The sequence below is a fragment of the Dermacentor variabilis genome, chromosome 4 (assembly GCF_050947875.1).
Source record: "Dermacentor variabilis isolate Ectoservices chromosome 4, ASM5094787v1, whole genome shotgun sequence".
NCBI lineage: Eukaryota > Metazoa > Arthropoda > Arachnida > Ixodida > Ixodidae > Dermacentor > Dermacentor variabilis.
The window spans coordinates 211,410,181-211,426,561 of NC_134571.1; the positions used below are offsets into that span (position 1 = coordinate 211,410,181).

Below are 16,381 nucleotides of genomic sequence, written 5' to 3' on the forward strand. Positions count from 1 at the left end.
ATTTGCCAAGCGCGTCTTCAAGGTGTCCTGTCTCTATGAGAATGATGCCAATCCGAATCCACAATATACCGGCATTCCCATGCATACCACAGCGCAGCAACGCCAGATTTCCCTCTAGGTAATGTAGTGAGAAACTCTATGGATGGATGGATGGATGGATGGATGAATGAATGAATGAATGGACGTGATGAGCGTCCCCTTTGGAACGGGGCGGTGGGTTGCGCCACCAAGCTCTGATTTTTCGCCCTCTATGGCGATCGCTAGAACTTGAGAGTGTGCGGGGCCTGGTCACTGCTCGCGTCTTTATTTTATGGTTCGCCGCGAGTCACCTGACTGCGGCATCGGGCTCGTAGGGCTGCGCTGATCGTGTAGCGGGACAAGATCTTGCTTTTCTGCCGGTGCTAGTCGTTTCTCAAACCCGATAATGACCAGCCAAAGCCAGGGGGTTCAACAGCTTCTCGCTGCTGAGAAGAAAGCCTCTGAAAGAGTCACCGAAGCCCGAAAACGTAAGTTCGAACGCTGCAGGAATACCTCACGTGACGAGAGGTCGGGCTCTTCCGAGTCGGGCTGTGCTTCGTACTAATGTTTTCATCGTTGCTTTTCTCTGCTGACCTAGTGGAAAATATGCTCCATTTTGTTGTATCAATGCTTTCGAACTCTTCGCTTTTGTTCACCCTGTGTTTAATCAGTTTGTTACTCACCCCGTACTGATACTCAATTACCAATTATGAACAATATATGTATATATATATCTGAACAGTACTGGTGGCTTGCTGCCCTCGCGTCGTTTAATTATTCGAGATGGGCCCGTCAAAACAAACCCTTAATGCCGCTGGAATCTCTTGGAGTTTCACTTTAGCCATAAACGTTCGAAACCATTTCATACTGACGACCCCCGCCCCCTCGCAAGCCGAACAAAAATTTGCCGTTTCTGCCCGTTTGCAGTAATGCATCACCGTCGGAATTGCTGACATTTTTTATTGCCTAGCTTGAGAGTCTCAATTTATTTCCAAGCTCGGGTGCTTTCATTAAATTCTGGGGTTTTACGTGCCAACGAAAGCTTTCGTGATCTGGTTTCAAAATTAAAATTACGGTGAGAAGCGGCTGCATTTCCCATTTCCATTCACAGAATGTCGCCTTACTATGGTCCTTGCTTTTGTACCGATATCAGTTGTGTGATTTGCCATATTTGGTGCGATCTGGTCATGTTGCTGTGCCCCAGAATTCTCCACTTGTATGTGACGTAGGAGCTTGTCTACATTAGTCAGCTTGTGCTACACTGTTGGTCATGGCTCACTTGGAGCATTAGCAGAATATTGCAATCAACCTTGTCGGTCACTTACAGAACAGCACCAGCAAATTATTCCTAAGTCTACTGTACCCCTTTGCCAGATTTCAATATGTCATGTGGAACCACTTGGAGTGTTTCCAAATGATTCAAGAATTAGTAAGCCGGTCACTCACAGAACAGCATCAGCAATCAATTCCAGAGTACTGTGCCCTTTGCCAGATTTCAATATGTTATGGGGAAGTCCTTCTTTTTTTTAACCAAAAATTGCATTTCTTTTCCTGTGGTATACAGCTTGCCATGGATATAGTTTATTGTGCTCTGAAATTTTCTCATTCTGGTGACAGTATTTTATGGTGCAGATATGGTGCCCTTACTATTTTACAGGCAAAGCCAAGCGTCTAAAGCAGGCCAAGGATGAAGCTGAGGTGGAGATAAACAAGTTCAAGGCCGAAAAGGAACGCCAGTTCAAGGAGTACGAGGCTAGGGTATGTCTCCAATGGGTACCATAAACATATGAAACCTGCAGGGCACTACGAAATTTCGTTCACACTGGTGGTGCGGCCTGACCTGATTGCAATTGTTAAATGCAACATGACAGTTTTGCTTATCGTAGAAAGGTACTCTTATCTGAGTATGGTGTGCACCCACATCGTTTTCAGTGGCCTGCCAAATGTTCCCAAGATTTGTTCCTTAATTTAAGGTCATGCTCTCACATTGTGGACATCAGTGTGAACACCTGTGCTGTGTGCTAGAAGTAGCTCGTGGCGGTGCCATTCTAGCAGCAATAACACAAATGACACAAAAGTGTGGATCTACAAAGAGATTGAACCTCAGCACGCAAGCTTCTCCAGAAGCCAGATATGCTCTAGTGGACGCTACATTGCAACAATAACAGGCTGTGCTGTCATCGTGATTTTGCTGTGCAGGAAGGCTGCCTTCTAGGTTTTGCAATTCTATTATTGGGGGCTCACTGAGGTGATCCTGCTGAGCAGAAAGTTGCGGGCTCCGTTCCCAGCTGCCACATTCCTATGAGGGTACAGTGCGAGAACAGAGCATTGGCTGCGGATTAATCGTTTTCCTGCAAACCTTCTCTTTTTTTTTTTTTCGGGAAACCACCAGAATATCTCTCATGTTTTGTGGCATTGTGAACAGTTTATATTATTGCAGTATCTGCAATTCATTTGTTCTTTTTTCTTTTACTGTAAGTTATTTTTTTCATGCTTTTGAGTTGCAGTTTCAGATAGACAAGGCCACAGAAACAGTCTATATCAAGGGCAATATCTTTTGGAACAGAATTCGAATATGCTTTTGTTATACTTCAAGCGACACATTATTGTTTGCTCAGTGGGGAAGGGAAATTGCAAAGTTACGGGTGGCAAAGCACTTTTTTGTCAAGCTGAGTCCACATAAAGAGGTTACCAGAGGCTCCAAATCTTTCTCACAATCATTACTACCAAGCTGAAGCTACGAACACTGCTCGCTTTCCAAGTCTTAAGTGTTTACTTGAGGTAGAGAAGCGTGCCAGAACACCACGACTTCAACATTGACTGCCATCTCAGCAGTCTCCTCACTCTGCACCACCGTTTTTGAAGTCCAGGAGAACCAGATTTCCTCTTCATTTATGCCACGTGCACCTTAAAGAAATAAATTCTTTAAGAAGCTGAGGCCGTTTAGTAGCAAAGCATTCACACCAGTATGATGAAGCGACTGCGACTTGTCGTTAGCACAGAAAGGGCCAAAGAACCCCAGCTTGTCAAAATTGACATGGAGCCCGTGACCGCGGTATGCGTAATAGCCAAGGTGTTAATGCAGCACATAAAACCCGCTATATGTTTGCAATGGTTGTGATTTGCCTGAATCTGTAAAAATTGGTGCGACAATAAAAGTAGGGTGTGCAAGGTCTGTTAGAAAAGTATCCAACCTTATTTCTTTCTGCAAACACCTGACAGATATGAAACAAGCGCGCTTGCATCAGCCGACTTTAAACCTTCGTGCGCATGCACGAATTTTTTCCCGCCTGCCGATGGCGTCAGTCGCTTGGATGCAGCGTTTGAGTGAGGTAGTGCGCAGTGCTCTCGTCGGTTTTTTATTGCAAGGAAAATGGCAGAGTGACTGGAGCAGCGCTACTGCATCAAATTTTGCCAGAAACTGCGCGACAGCCAAGTGGAAACCATTCGGAAGATTCGGACAGCTTTCACTGACGATGCTATGAGCAGCACACAAATTAAGGAGTGGTACAACTTGTTTAAAGGCAGCCGCACATCGGTGGAGAGCTAGCCACGCTCTGGTCGGCCATCAACATGTCAAAATGACCAGGTCATTGCCGAAGTGAACGCAGTGGTGATGTGCGGGACTGTCGTGTGACTATCCAAGAAATTGCGGAAGAGGTGGGCATCAGCACTTTTTCTGCACATTCCATTATGACCGAAGATTTGGCCATGAAGAGAGTTGCTGCAAAATTTGTGCCGAAGCTGCTCACGGTGGAGCAAAAGCAACTTCATGTTGAAGTCTTACAGGACATGCTGGATGCCACAAACAGTGACCCCGACTTCATGAACACCACAATCACTGGTGACGAGCCTTGGGTGTACAGGTACGACCCGGAAACCAAATCCCAGTCACAGTGGAAGCATTCCACGTCACCAAGACCAAAGAAGGCCCGCCAAGTGCGCAGCAACGTCAAAGTGATGCTGACTGCTTTTTTTTACTCCTGCGGTGTGGTACACCACGAGTACGCACCACAGAGTCAATCACCAAAGAGTACAACATGGATGTCCTTCATCGCCTACGTGATGCTGTGCAGCACAAGAGACTGGAGTTGTGTTCAACAGGAAATTGGCGCATACGTCACGACAGAGCTCCTGCACATTCCTCGCACTTGATTCAGACTTTTTCGGCGAAAAACCAGATTACTGTAGTTCAACAGGCTCCCTAGTCTCCTGATATGGCCCCCTGCAACTTCTGGCTGTTTCCCCAAGATCAAGAGGCCATTGAAAGGAGCGCGAGTTCAGACTAGAGAGGACATTATGGCTGCAGCTACAGCTGAGCTAAACTCCATTCCGAAAGAGGCCTTCTCAGAATGCTTCCAACAATGGCAGCACCACTGGGAGAAGTGTGTGGAGTCCCAAGGAGACTACATTTAGGGTGATTGTTTCCAACGCTCCAGTTGTGCCAGTTTTTTTTTTCTTTGGCCAAAGGTCGGATACTTTTCTAACAGACCTCGTATAAGCACTTTCTGTACCCCAGCTTCAAAAGCTTTGAGAGCATGGCATCCAATGGAACATCAAATATGAAAAATAGGAAATAACTTTTCTTGGGGAAAAATGTTTCCACACATGATGGTGCCTAGCAGCTGTAGATAACTGCTTCAAGTAGCAAGCTTCCTTTAATGCGTTGCTACCTGGTTAATTTTGCAGTCGCACAAAAAACTTCAAACATTCTGGTTTCTGTTTTTTGCCCCTGTTTTAAAAAGCTAAACTGGAAAGCTTTGTTATAAGGCTGTATGTCTCAAAATTGGTATGATGCAAATATGTTGCACTCTACATTTGGCACTTAAAGTTAAAAATTATTAATCTAGTTAAACTTTATCATCTACTTAAAAATGCTTTTTTTTTTACTTCTTTTCAAATGCTGTTTTATTTTAACAAAGCTTATGAATGTGGTCTTGCTGACTGAAGTGCTGATGGAAATTCAAAAAGTTCTGTTGAGGCAGAGAGGCAATGTTCCAGTTGTAGCACATGAAAACCTTTAAATTTCAAGTGTCCTTTACACTTAGGTTTTCTTCACCCGTGTTGTACAACTTCTACAAGTGGCCGGTGCCCCATGTTGTACAAATCCTGATGCCTGCAGTTGGAATTGATTTCATGGGTCTCCGCTTGTTCTTTGCCACGAAGGTGCTTTCCATGAACCTAACCCAATCCAACTTTGTACAGTCGTTTCATTTAGTTTCATTTTCCATTTGTCACACCATTTTTCTATAACCCTAAGAGCATCACTGAGTAATTGCTGATCTTCCATGCTATTAATTTCTTTGTATAATAAGCAATCATTGGCAAAAAGTTCCACCGTGATACTTTCGTCAATTGCAGAGAAAATGCAATTACCATGACTTTACCGGCTACACAGTAATCATTCACACTCTCTAAACTGTTTTACTTGTTTATTTGTTCCATCAAGCAAACTCCTGATGCTCCATTTGTATTTCCAATAAACACTTCATAGCATGCAACATAATAACGGAGCTTGTTAACATTACGAATTCAATAAAACGATTGATCACTATTTGAAAAGTGTTCGATTTTCAGTGCCATTTGCTTTCAGCAATATTTATTTATTTATTTATTTATTTATTTATTTATTTATATACCTCAAGGGCCCGAAAAAGCATTACATAAGGGGGGATGGCATACAGTAATCATGAACAAGAGTGTTCTTTGTTAACAAAGCAACATGTTGGGATGAAGTAAAAGCAGTGAGTCATCAAAAAATACAGAAAAAAAAACAGCATAAATATAAAAAGCACGTAAATGTCGAAAGCACTAAGCATTGCTTATACAGCATCAAATGTTAACATGGCTAAAATTGATAATCAGTTTCAAAGAAAGCAAGTAAATTAGATTGGAAAGTTGATTGCTGTGTGTGGGTGACAATGCTAGCGAGCGGGCAGAGAATTCCACTCATTGACCTACAAAACAAGGGGCGAATACTGATGTTTTGTTGTACAAGAAAATATAGGTTTTATCTTATGTTCATGGTCGATGTGTGTGGAAATGTAGGAAGCCGGGTGAATGAAGGTTCGGTAGAATGGCAAATCACTGTGGTATAACCTGTGGAAGAATGATTGGCGGGAAAATTTTCTGTGCATGACAAGTGGTGAAAGATTTATACTTCATTTAAGAGAAGATACTTTCATAACGAGAATAAGGTGACAAAATAAACCGTGCAGCTTTATTTTGAGCAGATTCAAGCATATCAGTAAGGTTTGCTGTGTGCAGGTGCCATACTATCGAAGCATATTCTAAAGATGGTCTGATTACAGTGTTATACACATGAATTTCACTATCTTTGTTTGCAAGTTTCAAGCGTTGTTTCAGAACACCAAGCTTTGCGGGTGATGTATTCCACATGTTCCGTCCAAGATAAATCAAAATTGAAGAAAATGCCTAAATATTTTACTGATAGAACCGTTTCAATTACTGTGTTATTTACAGCGTATGCGTTAGGCGATAGATCTAGAACGGATGAAAAACGTACGTGCTTGGTTTTATGAACATTAATTTCCATTTGCCATGAACGGCACCACTCTGACAGTTTTGTCAGGTCCAACTGCAGAGTGGTTGTCATTTGGTCCAGTGATTTCCCTGCATATGACACAGTCATCGGCAAACAGGCGCAGCGAAGAGGCAATGTTGGAACCGATATCATTGATGTAGACTGAGAACAGTAAAGGGCCGAGCACGAAGCCCTGAGGTACTCTCAAGTTGACGATGCTGGGACTAGAGATAACATTGTTAAGTTTGACTGACTGAACCCTGTTAGTAAGAAAACTGTTGATTCACGGGGTTGTTTTATCATCAAGCTTAAGATTCTGTATTTTAGTCATGAATTGTATGTGTTGCATGCGATCGAATGCCTTACAAAGGTCAACAAAAAATGCATCTGTATATCAATAGTTATTCAGAGAATCATGAAGATAAGTTAACAATTCAAACAGTTGAGTTTCGCAAGAACGGTTATCATGGAAGCCATGTTGGTTATCGATTACAGTCGAACCGGACTACATTGAACCTGCTTACATCGAATTATTCTTTATATCGAACAATTTCTGAACATGGTATAGTTACAATGAGTATATATAGCAAAAATTACGCTTATGTCGAACAGAAATACCAGTGACTCCCGATATATTAAACGTAAAGCGGCGAAAAAGTGCCCCCAGAAGTTGGCTTTCCCTCATGGTGGCGGGGAAACCCGCCGGCATGGCTCCATCCAACCACTCTCCCTACCGTGACCGCGCTGCCTCGGACGAGCCACCAACACCCCCCTGCTGAAAATTATCCTGGCCCGCAGCTCTTGCTCAGACAGCCAATCAGAGGCTCCTGTGCCCTCGTCGGGCAAGATAGCACAAGTGCGAGTCGTCTCACTGCTTTTCTGGTTCATTGTGCTTGCGCCATATTGCGTATTGTGGGCCTTCTCCTGCAGTGTTGCTGTGATGAAGCGGCCGAATTCACCTTTCGTTGTGAAGCTCGAAATCATAAATCGGGTCGAACAGGGTGAGAAGTCGGTGTCCCCGCATTGTGCAAGATTTTGAGGAGTGCTCTCAGCACGATCTTGAAGAATAAAGGGGAGATTAGGGCTAAAGTGGCCAAAATCATGACCCGGTGCCTGTGGCGCCCGACGCTTACGCCCAGCCATGTAAAAGTCGTTCATCCGAAATTGCTTCAGACGTGCCGGCTTCTGCATGCTCAGTGATGGCTGTAAATTCTGATAAATACAACGAATCTATTGCCGGTGCTGCTGAAGTTTGGAGCGAGCTGTCCGAATTTCTGGAAGCTTTGACGAATCAACGGTCGACAAGCTTGTAAGTGCAGATGATGGTGTTGCGACCACGGCAGAGCCCGAAAACGAAGACTACACTGCCGACATCTTACCAAGCACAAGTGACAGTGGGCACAATGAAGAAAGCAACGATGATCCTTGGCCCACATCCTCCGAGGTGATTGGTGCACTCGCACTAGTCCGGTGCTTCTGCATGAATACGCAAGGTTGTGGCCTCAGCTGCTCCAGCTCCTTAGACAATGTGGAGAAGTGTGTGCGTCGCAGGTAGCGAAATTGCCCAAGCAGAAAGAAATACAGGACTATTTCATGGGAAACTAAGCTAGTTTCATCAATAAAGTGATTTTATAGATCGAGTGTGCTTTTAATACATCCAATTCTTTATATCAAATTATTCTCTATATTGAACCAATAGGCGTTCTTTTGCGAGTTTGATATAGCAGGGTTCGACTGTAGCAAGTTGTTTTTATTCAGGTGAGAAACTGTGTAAACAGAATATGCTAGAATATTTTGCATGCACTAGACGTTAAAGAGATTGTTCGGTAGTTCTTAGCACAAGGCTTTACACCGGATTTAAATATAGGTATATTACATATGCTGATTGCCAATCTTCTGGGATGCTTCCTGTGTCAAGTGACTGCTGAAATATTAGTTTTAATAAGTACAGTAAAACCTCGTTAATTCGAAGTCATCGGGACCACAAAAAAATCTTCCAATTAAGTGATTTTTCGAATTAACCGAACACACAAAAAATGCAACCCAGGCAAAAAATTTTGCTGCAGGAATGGGCTACCTTTATTCGGCGATCTTTGGATTACTTGAAAGTAATTTGAGATGCTGGTTTGCTGCGTCCTGTAATTCGAGGCTCCAAGGGTCATGTTTTCTTGTTGGCCAACTACGTGCAGCATTTGAAAATTTCTACCGTGGCACTCAACAAAACTGCGGATAACGTTCAGCGATCCGATAACTTCCACGAGGGCGGGTGCTCGGGAGGGCTCGTTAGCATCGTCATTGTCGCTGTCACCACACATGGTCACATCAGTGGTAGCTTCGCTCTCCAAGTCTGAGTAGCACGTTTGCTGATCATTTTCAGTTCAGATACTCTGCGAAGCCGACTGCACCGGATTCGCTATCCTCTGCGCAGAGTGCATTGATGTGGTCGCAATACTCGGCTCCTTCTTCATCAAGTGCACATAAATAGTCAGCATAGCATCGACGGTGCTTTCCTTCGAGAAGCCAGCATGTTCAAAACACCGCATGATCAAAGTGGCTCCCACTTGCTTCCATGCATACACAATAAGACATATGGCTCCAAGGAGGTCGATGGAGTATTCCTTGCTGTTGTCGTAGCAAAGAAGCATGCACTTCAGCAGGTGGCGGCAGTAAATCTTCCTTGTGTGGTGAATGATGGCTTGGTCCATTGGCTGTGAGATCATCATAGTGTGGGATGTTACCATGCACCGGGCATTTATCAACAATGAAGAGTACATTCCTGCCTGTGGCCGAGAACTTGCGGTCAAGCTGCCAAATGTAATCTTCAGATATTGCGCCTGTGACCCAGGCTTTCTTGTTGTGCCGGTAGATAAGCTCATCCCTTGGCGGCAGCCGTGCATGTTTAAAGCAGCGAGGCTTCCCACCCTTTCCAACTATGAGTAGCAGCAGCTCGTGTTTACCGCACATATTCGCGCCGAACAGAATGGCAATTCTTTCCTTGCCCTCCTTTCGACCCTTGACCGCGGTGTCCTTCGCTACAGACATTTTTGTGGGCAGCGTCTTGTAAAAAAGGGCTCCCTCGTCAAGGTTCTACACATCGTCTGCGCCTTACTCGCTAAGCAACGGAGCCAACGTGTTTTTTCCAGTCTTCGATGACACTCTCGTTTGCGCTGCCGCTCTCGTCATAGACGGCTAGGAAGGTCAAATTATTGCACTCTTTAAGACGGCTGAACCATCCCTTGCTACACTTGAACTCTTCGTGCCCAAGTTGTAGAGCGAAGTCGTTGGCCTTCTCCCGCAGTATCGTTCCATTGACAGAAAGGTGGGCTGCGTTTGCTTTCTGCACCCAGCGGCAGCCAGCGAAGTAAAGCTGATTCCACATCTTGGTACGTGGGAACCCGTACTCGCGACCGCTTCGAAGAATATCTTGCTGTAGACCTCCAGTGCCTTCGACTGGTTCTGTAATATTGTAAACAACGTCGAGAGGGGCATGCTTTGCCTTTCAGCCAACTCAGTCTTGGAACACGTGTTCTTAACCTCTTCTTGGATCAAGTAGATTATTTGATTAAGTAGAACTCCTGCTGCACCGTTAAAATCTTATACTTTGGCATCTTCGCTCACTAGCACTCCTGCACAGTTCAGAATTAAAAAAAAAAAGCACGCTAGCTGCAACACCTCTAACCACCGCACACAAACAAATGGCGCAGACCGGCGTTGCGCGCCCACACGTCACTGCAGGCACGGAGAGAGAATGGGCGAACGGCAACCAGGGGCAGCAGCACGGAACACGTGCTGACTCTACAACCGCTGCGACTCTGAGGAGCGTGCGCAGTGGGGGACGAGAGCACGTGAAAAAATCGGTGTGCCTGCTGCGTTGCAGTGAAGCACATCTTCTCCTCTGCAGGCGCTCGTTTCAGCGGGGCGTACCGTCGCCTGATTTTCGTGCTAGCAGTACTACGGGTCGGGCACTTCATCTATAAATAATTGCGATTGCTATGTGGCATCGCCTCGCGGCTCCGAATGGCCGTCGTTTCAGCGAGTTTGTGGTGAAATAGGGATAGGGAATCGACGCATAGCACCCCAAATCTTCGAATTAGCCAAGTGGATCCTAGGTCGCCAGGTCGAATTATCCAGCCAAATTTACATTGGAAAATACAGGACCGCAGAAACCTTTCAAATTAACGAGGTTTCACTGTATGCTGATTTGTTGCAGGTTAATTTCAGTAGTTTGGCACTAATGCCATGGGGCCCCGGACTATTCTTGTGTTGAAGACGCTCTATTGCGCTTGCTACACCATTTTAAGTAATGAAAATCGGCAGTAAGGGATCATGGTTGGAAGTCTGGTAATGCTTGCGAATCTAGTGGAAGTTCATCTGAAAATAGACGTGAACTGATCGCTGAATATTTCTACAATTTCCTCTGCCGATAGAGAATTGTCGTGCACACTTTCTAGGAGAGTCTGCAAATTAGTGTCTTTGCGGTTTACGACGCGCTAGAATATTTTAGGATCTGTATTTAGAAGGTGAGGTAGTGTGTGATTGAAAAATTTGGCATCTATAATAGTGGCCTCAGTTTGCCTGGATATATTATAGTTATGCCAGTCTGCTGTCACGTTATTTTGTGACGCCATTTTAAATGTGTGCTTCTTTCTGTTCAAGCTTCTTTTCACATCCTGTATGAACCATGGGTCATTTGTATTCAATGTGATGGTCATTTTTGGAACACAGCTTTCTTCTATTTTTCTTTAACATGTCGTGAAATATAACCCAGTTTTCATTTGTGGTACAATTTTGAAGATTTGCTTCAAAACGGGGTGTAAAGTGCATCAGCATACCATTCATTTTCTCAATATCTGCACATGCATAATTCAGTAAGGGCTTGGTTGATATTGTTTCATCGGAGCGTAGTAGAGACAATGAGCAGTGCATGACCTGATGGTTGCTGATTTCCTCCAGGACATGGGTAGCTGCATTATCAGGATAATTAGTAAGAATCAGGTCTAATGTTTTTTTCTGTGTGTTGGTTCTGTTACCAGCTGTGACATTTGATGCTCATGTGCTAAGTGTACAAAGTTCAGACTTTCTTGGCAACGGCTGGTACAGCTAACAGTGGAAGCAGTCCAGTCTATGCCAGGGTAATTGAAATCCCCTCCAAGAATAACATCAGAGTTGAGGCACTTGTTTAAAATGTGCTCAAGGGAATCGGTTAACAGTTCAGTGAACTCTGGGCGACTATCAGGTGGTCGGTAGCATGCACCAGTGGCGCAAGGTACATGTGCCAAATGTGCAGTAACCCACGTAAGTTTATGAGCCTAGCCGTAGACTATAGCTGAAGGATTTAATTCTTTCTTAATGCCAATCATTACCCCGCCACTTCGAGAAGTAGCTCGGTCTTGACGGAATACTTCGAACTGGGCAGGAAAGTTAAGTTCGCTGCTTTCCGTCCCCACCGTATTATTTGTAGCTGTTAATTTCTGAATGGCTGATGGGGTGGCTGATATGTTGTCATGTCGTTAGAAGGTTGCGATCTGAGGCTACATAAGCAGCGCTCACTTGTCTTGTGGTTTTATTGGCAAAATTTTTGACTGGTGGGTACCCCAACAATTCTATCTGTGGTAGACTCGTACCGGTAGGTGCGATCATGCATTTAGAGGTAGTTGAAACGGACTGAATAACGCTTATTTTCATTGCGGGTGGATTTGGTGAAGTCTTAAAGCTTTTTGCCCGCCAGTTGTACTTTGGGAGAAAAATCTTTGTCAAGCCAAACATTCGGATATTCTAGCTTTTTAAGTTTAGGGGCATTGCGCAAAATGTCCATCTTAGACTTACAGTTGAGGAATTTAACGATGATGGGGCGATCGAAATTCGGGCGCGGCTGACCCACTCGGTGAGCATGTTCAATGTTGCCAGACTGTATATTGAGGTGAGTGGCGAAGAATTCTTGCACGATTATTTAGGACTCTTCGTAGCCCTCCTTTTCTGTCTCAGCAATGCCTTTGACAATAAGATTATTTCTCCTCATCGTGTTGTTCATATCATCCACAATATTGAATAATTCCTCATTTACCTTTGCGATACTTGATTTAACTTCGTGCACAGAGTTGCCTACATTCTCACACTTGCTTTTCATTTGTGGCATTTTGCTTACACTGCCTTCAATAGCACATATTTTTGAATTAATACTGCAAATGTCCTGTTTTATTGTTGTTAGACTAGCCGTGGTTTCTTCGTGGAATTCTATCATTAAAGCTAGAACATCATCGATCTTAGGGCCAGATTCCACGTCGCCAGCACAAAGCAGGGTGAGTGAAATAACTGACCCTAGCAGCAGGAAGGTGGGTCTCAGGCTTTGAGATCAAACGAAGACTGACACAAGCCCAAAGTGTGCATTGTGGGAGCTCCTGGGTTGCTGGTAGGAAATAAGTTAGCCAGTCCTCATGCGGTGAGTGTATATGTCAAAACCAACCACACTTCTCACGAAACGTATACAACAAAGTGGGATCAGCAGCTATAAAAATGTGGAAGCATTACAAAACAGCACTTCATGCCAAACTACATGCCTACCTAGAATAGCAAGACAGAGCTCGGCCGTGGGAGCCGGTGGCAGCTAATCCCAAACAGTTGATAGGGCGAGCTCCTTTTCGTAGCATGCAGCGGCGCTACATTCATTGTGACGTCAGTCAGTGATGTCACAGGAAAGATAACTGGTGCAGGAACGGAAGGACATGGTTCCAATCTTTGATGACGAGAGCGGCCAGACAGCAGTCGGCGGCACGAGGTGATGGTATTTAGAATAGTGAAAGACAGAGCTTAGCCGTGGGAGCCTGTGGCCGCTAATTCCACCATTCAATTTGGTCTCAAAAATAAAGATTTGCAAAACCCTAATTGCCTGTTATCACTTCCTTAGTGCCAGCAACCTTCTAGTCGCCTCTTACTAGTCTCCACAGCAGGCATAAGGTTCAGGATGATGAGAATCTCAAACAGTAATCGATGGACTCGAGGATGACCAGCTTTGGGAGAAGGCCACTGAGATTAGATCATCATATGAAGAGGATGACTGAATAAAGTTATCATAGTTGGCTGCATGCAGTGTGATTATTCTGCCTAGCAGTCCAAGTTAAGTTCAAAGCTTCAATGAATAGCCTTAAGGCTTCCTCGTGTAAAGCCTACATCCAGTGAAAAATTCACACACAAACACTCAGTGACAGGCCTGCGTGGCGGTATTTACCACCGAACCAAGCAGAGGGATATTCTTCTGTAACCAGCGGCCACAGCACGCAGCTTGCACTTGCAATCAAAACGCAGCATGTCACATACCGTAAGCATGGAAGTGCACAGATAATGTGTAATTTGATGTAACTTTCTATTTATGAGCTGTATTTGTAATATATAAGGTCCATTGAAAGTATCGCAGATAAAAAGACTGACTCTACCATACTCGCTTAGCTTCCTCAGGTGAAACGGAGTATGGGATTGAGTGTTCTAGAAACCCCCTCTATCAGTGAAGCAGAGCACCGCTCTGTTAAAGCAGAGCAGCAAGATTCTGGTATTGTAAGTGTGCATCAGAGAAAGTCTACATAGCAAACTAAAACTACAGCTTCAAGCCCATGTGATGGAATGTGTTTGAAACCATCTGCAAGTTGCCTATTTGACAAGACACACCACCTTGTGTTGACAAGAGAAAGCTAGGAAAAACGGTTATTATCAAGAAGGATGTAGGATTGGGCTTTTCAGTAAAACGTGGCTTATAGTTTTGTTTAACAGTGCAAGAGCAGCAGAACGCACAGAAGAAAGAGCAGAGCACTGATCTCTCTTCTGTCCCCTCTGTTGTTCTTGTGCTGTTAACGAAACCATAAGCCACTTACTGCAGAATATTTTAACACATTGAGTGTGCCAAACGTGACTGTTTTTGTGTGAGCAGACAACCTTCCTGTCAAGTTTCCACGCCTTCTGCATAGTCACTGTCTTGTTTGGATAGCAAAGTAGCCTGCATTGTTTTCAACCTGATGTTGTCTTTGTGAAACTCCTATGCCGACTTCATAAGAATTAGAATGAGACTCAAGATGGCCTTTTTTTTAGTAGCTGTCTGCGGCGAGTGTTGTAATGCAGCTTATATTTCGATCACTCGTGTTGCATGATAAGAATGCCTTATGCCATCCCTGCTTGTGTGCAGCACATGGGCTCCAAGGAGGACATAGCCACTAAGATCGAGGCTGAGACCCGCCAGAAGATGAACGAGATGAACCAGCTGGTGGCACAGCACAAAAAGGATGTCATTGAGAAACTGCTCAGCCTGGTCTACGACATCGACCCACAGGTGCACCGCAACTATCGGCCTGCTGCCACCACCCAGTGAGCAGGCCCCGGTTGGACAGGCGAGCATCTTGTTACATTCCTCTCGTGTCCACCTTCAGCTCGACCTGCGTCTCCCCCACCCAGTCAATTGTGTGTACGCAGTAAATAAAAAAACATTTGTCACTGCCTCTGAATGTCATAATCGCTTATTTTAGCATAATGGGCCAGCACAAGGTAGAGTGGCTCAAGGCTTTGTTTCCAGTGCTCCAGGCGCAAGAAAAGAATGCCTGGGAAGTCAGCTTTACGCGATTGAAGTCATGTGAATCAAAACCAATGTGCAGTGCAATACTGACAAAAATTCACATGATAATGGCAGATATGAGGAGGAGTGTAACACACCAGTGCTTCAACATTGAAGCTATGCAAGAGACACCGATCAAGAAGATTGCGCCAGTGTTTTGGGCTCCTTAAAGTATGAACGGCAGGAATTGTCAGGATGGCATCAGGATGGCAGGCAGAGGTTAGGGATTAGCATTTCGGTATTGTTTTTGTTTGCAATTAGCTACAATATAGAATTTACGTTTTATTGAAAATTTACTGCTCCAGGAGACAACAGTGCATTCACACTAAAAGAAAGTAAAACATGGCTACATAAACGCAATTATGGTTCACTGGACATTGCAGTAATTCAACACAAGATGAGAAACATACAAGTAACTAAACATGTCAGTCAGAAATATGTCGGAGCAATAAACATTGTAATAGAAAAGGTTCATGGGCCCATGGGCTCAGCGTACTGTGAGGAGAGTGTGGGGCACAGACATTGTTTTTATCTCGTTCAGGTTCTAGTCACATATGACACTTGGACACACAACAAAACAAAACATAAAACACTTGAGCATATAAGAGAAGGCTCTGTTACCCTATCCTAACCTTCCGTGCAAATGTGGCATAGTTTGCTATCCTACATGTCCGTTTTCAGCCGACTGTCAGATGCGCACTCTTGCGGCGGTGCACTCGCGGTACGTAGACTGTCCAAGCCTTGGCACCTGGTAGGTCCGGCTACTCCTCTGGTTACTCGATATTCGTGGCAGGCGAAAAGCTCCGCTGGCTTTAGCCAGCGCAAATTGTGCCGAAGGCAGTGCTGGTGACTACACGAACCATGGCGCCGCTCAGTCTCTTCAACAGCTCTCAGGAGGGACCACAGGCGCTGGCACCAGGGCAGACCATCAGCTGCCAGAGCCATGCTCGGGGGCCCGATGGTACCCAGATGGCTGCCCAAGTGGACCGTTGGCTGCTCGTGTGTGGGCTGGCCCGGCTGTGTCTGTGCCAAGGCAGACCAGTAGCCTTCTCGATCACTTCCGCAGGAACACATTACGCCAGGTCCTCGTCGGTCCAAGCTCAATCTCCCAAGCCGTCCGCAATCAAATCCCAGCACGCGCTCCCCTCGCGTGCCACACTGCCGCGCACCACCACGCACACACTTCTTTTACTTCTTCGCACTGCTGCCGCACATCGTAGTTGTTC

At 44.9% G+C, this 16,381-nt stretch overlaps 1 protein-coding gene across 1 annotated transcript; it reads left to right on the plus strand.

The window, feature by feature from the left end:
- The first annotated feature begins 256 nt into the window (after window positions 1-256).
- Vha13 (V-type proton ATPase subunit Vha13) lies at window positions 257-15,042 on the plus strand. The gene is made up of 3 exons (XM_075690884.1): window positions 257-506; window positions 1,676-1,776; window positions 14,733-15,042. Exons 1-3 carry the CDS (start codon window positions 425-427, stop codon window positions 14,913-14,915), a joined length of 366 nt encoding a protein of 121 aa, XP_075546999.1. The 5' UTR covers window positions 257-424; the 3' UTR covers window positions 14,916-15,042.
- The last annotated feature ends 1,339 nt before the right edge of the window (window positions 15,043-16,381 follow it).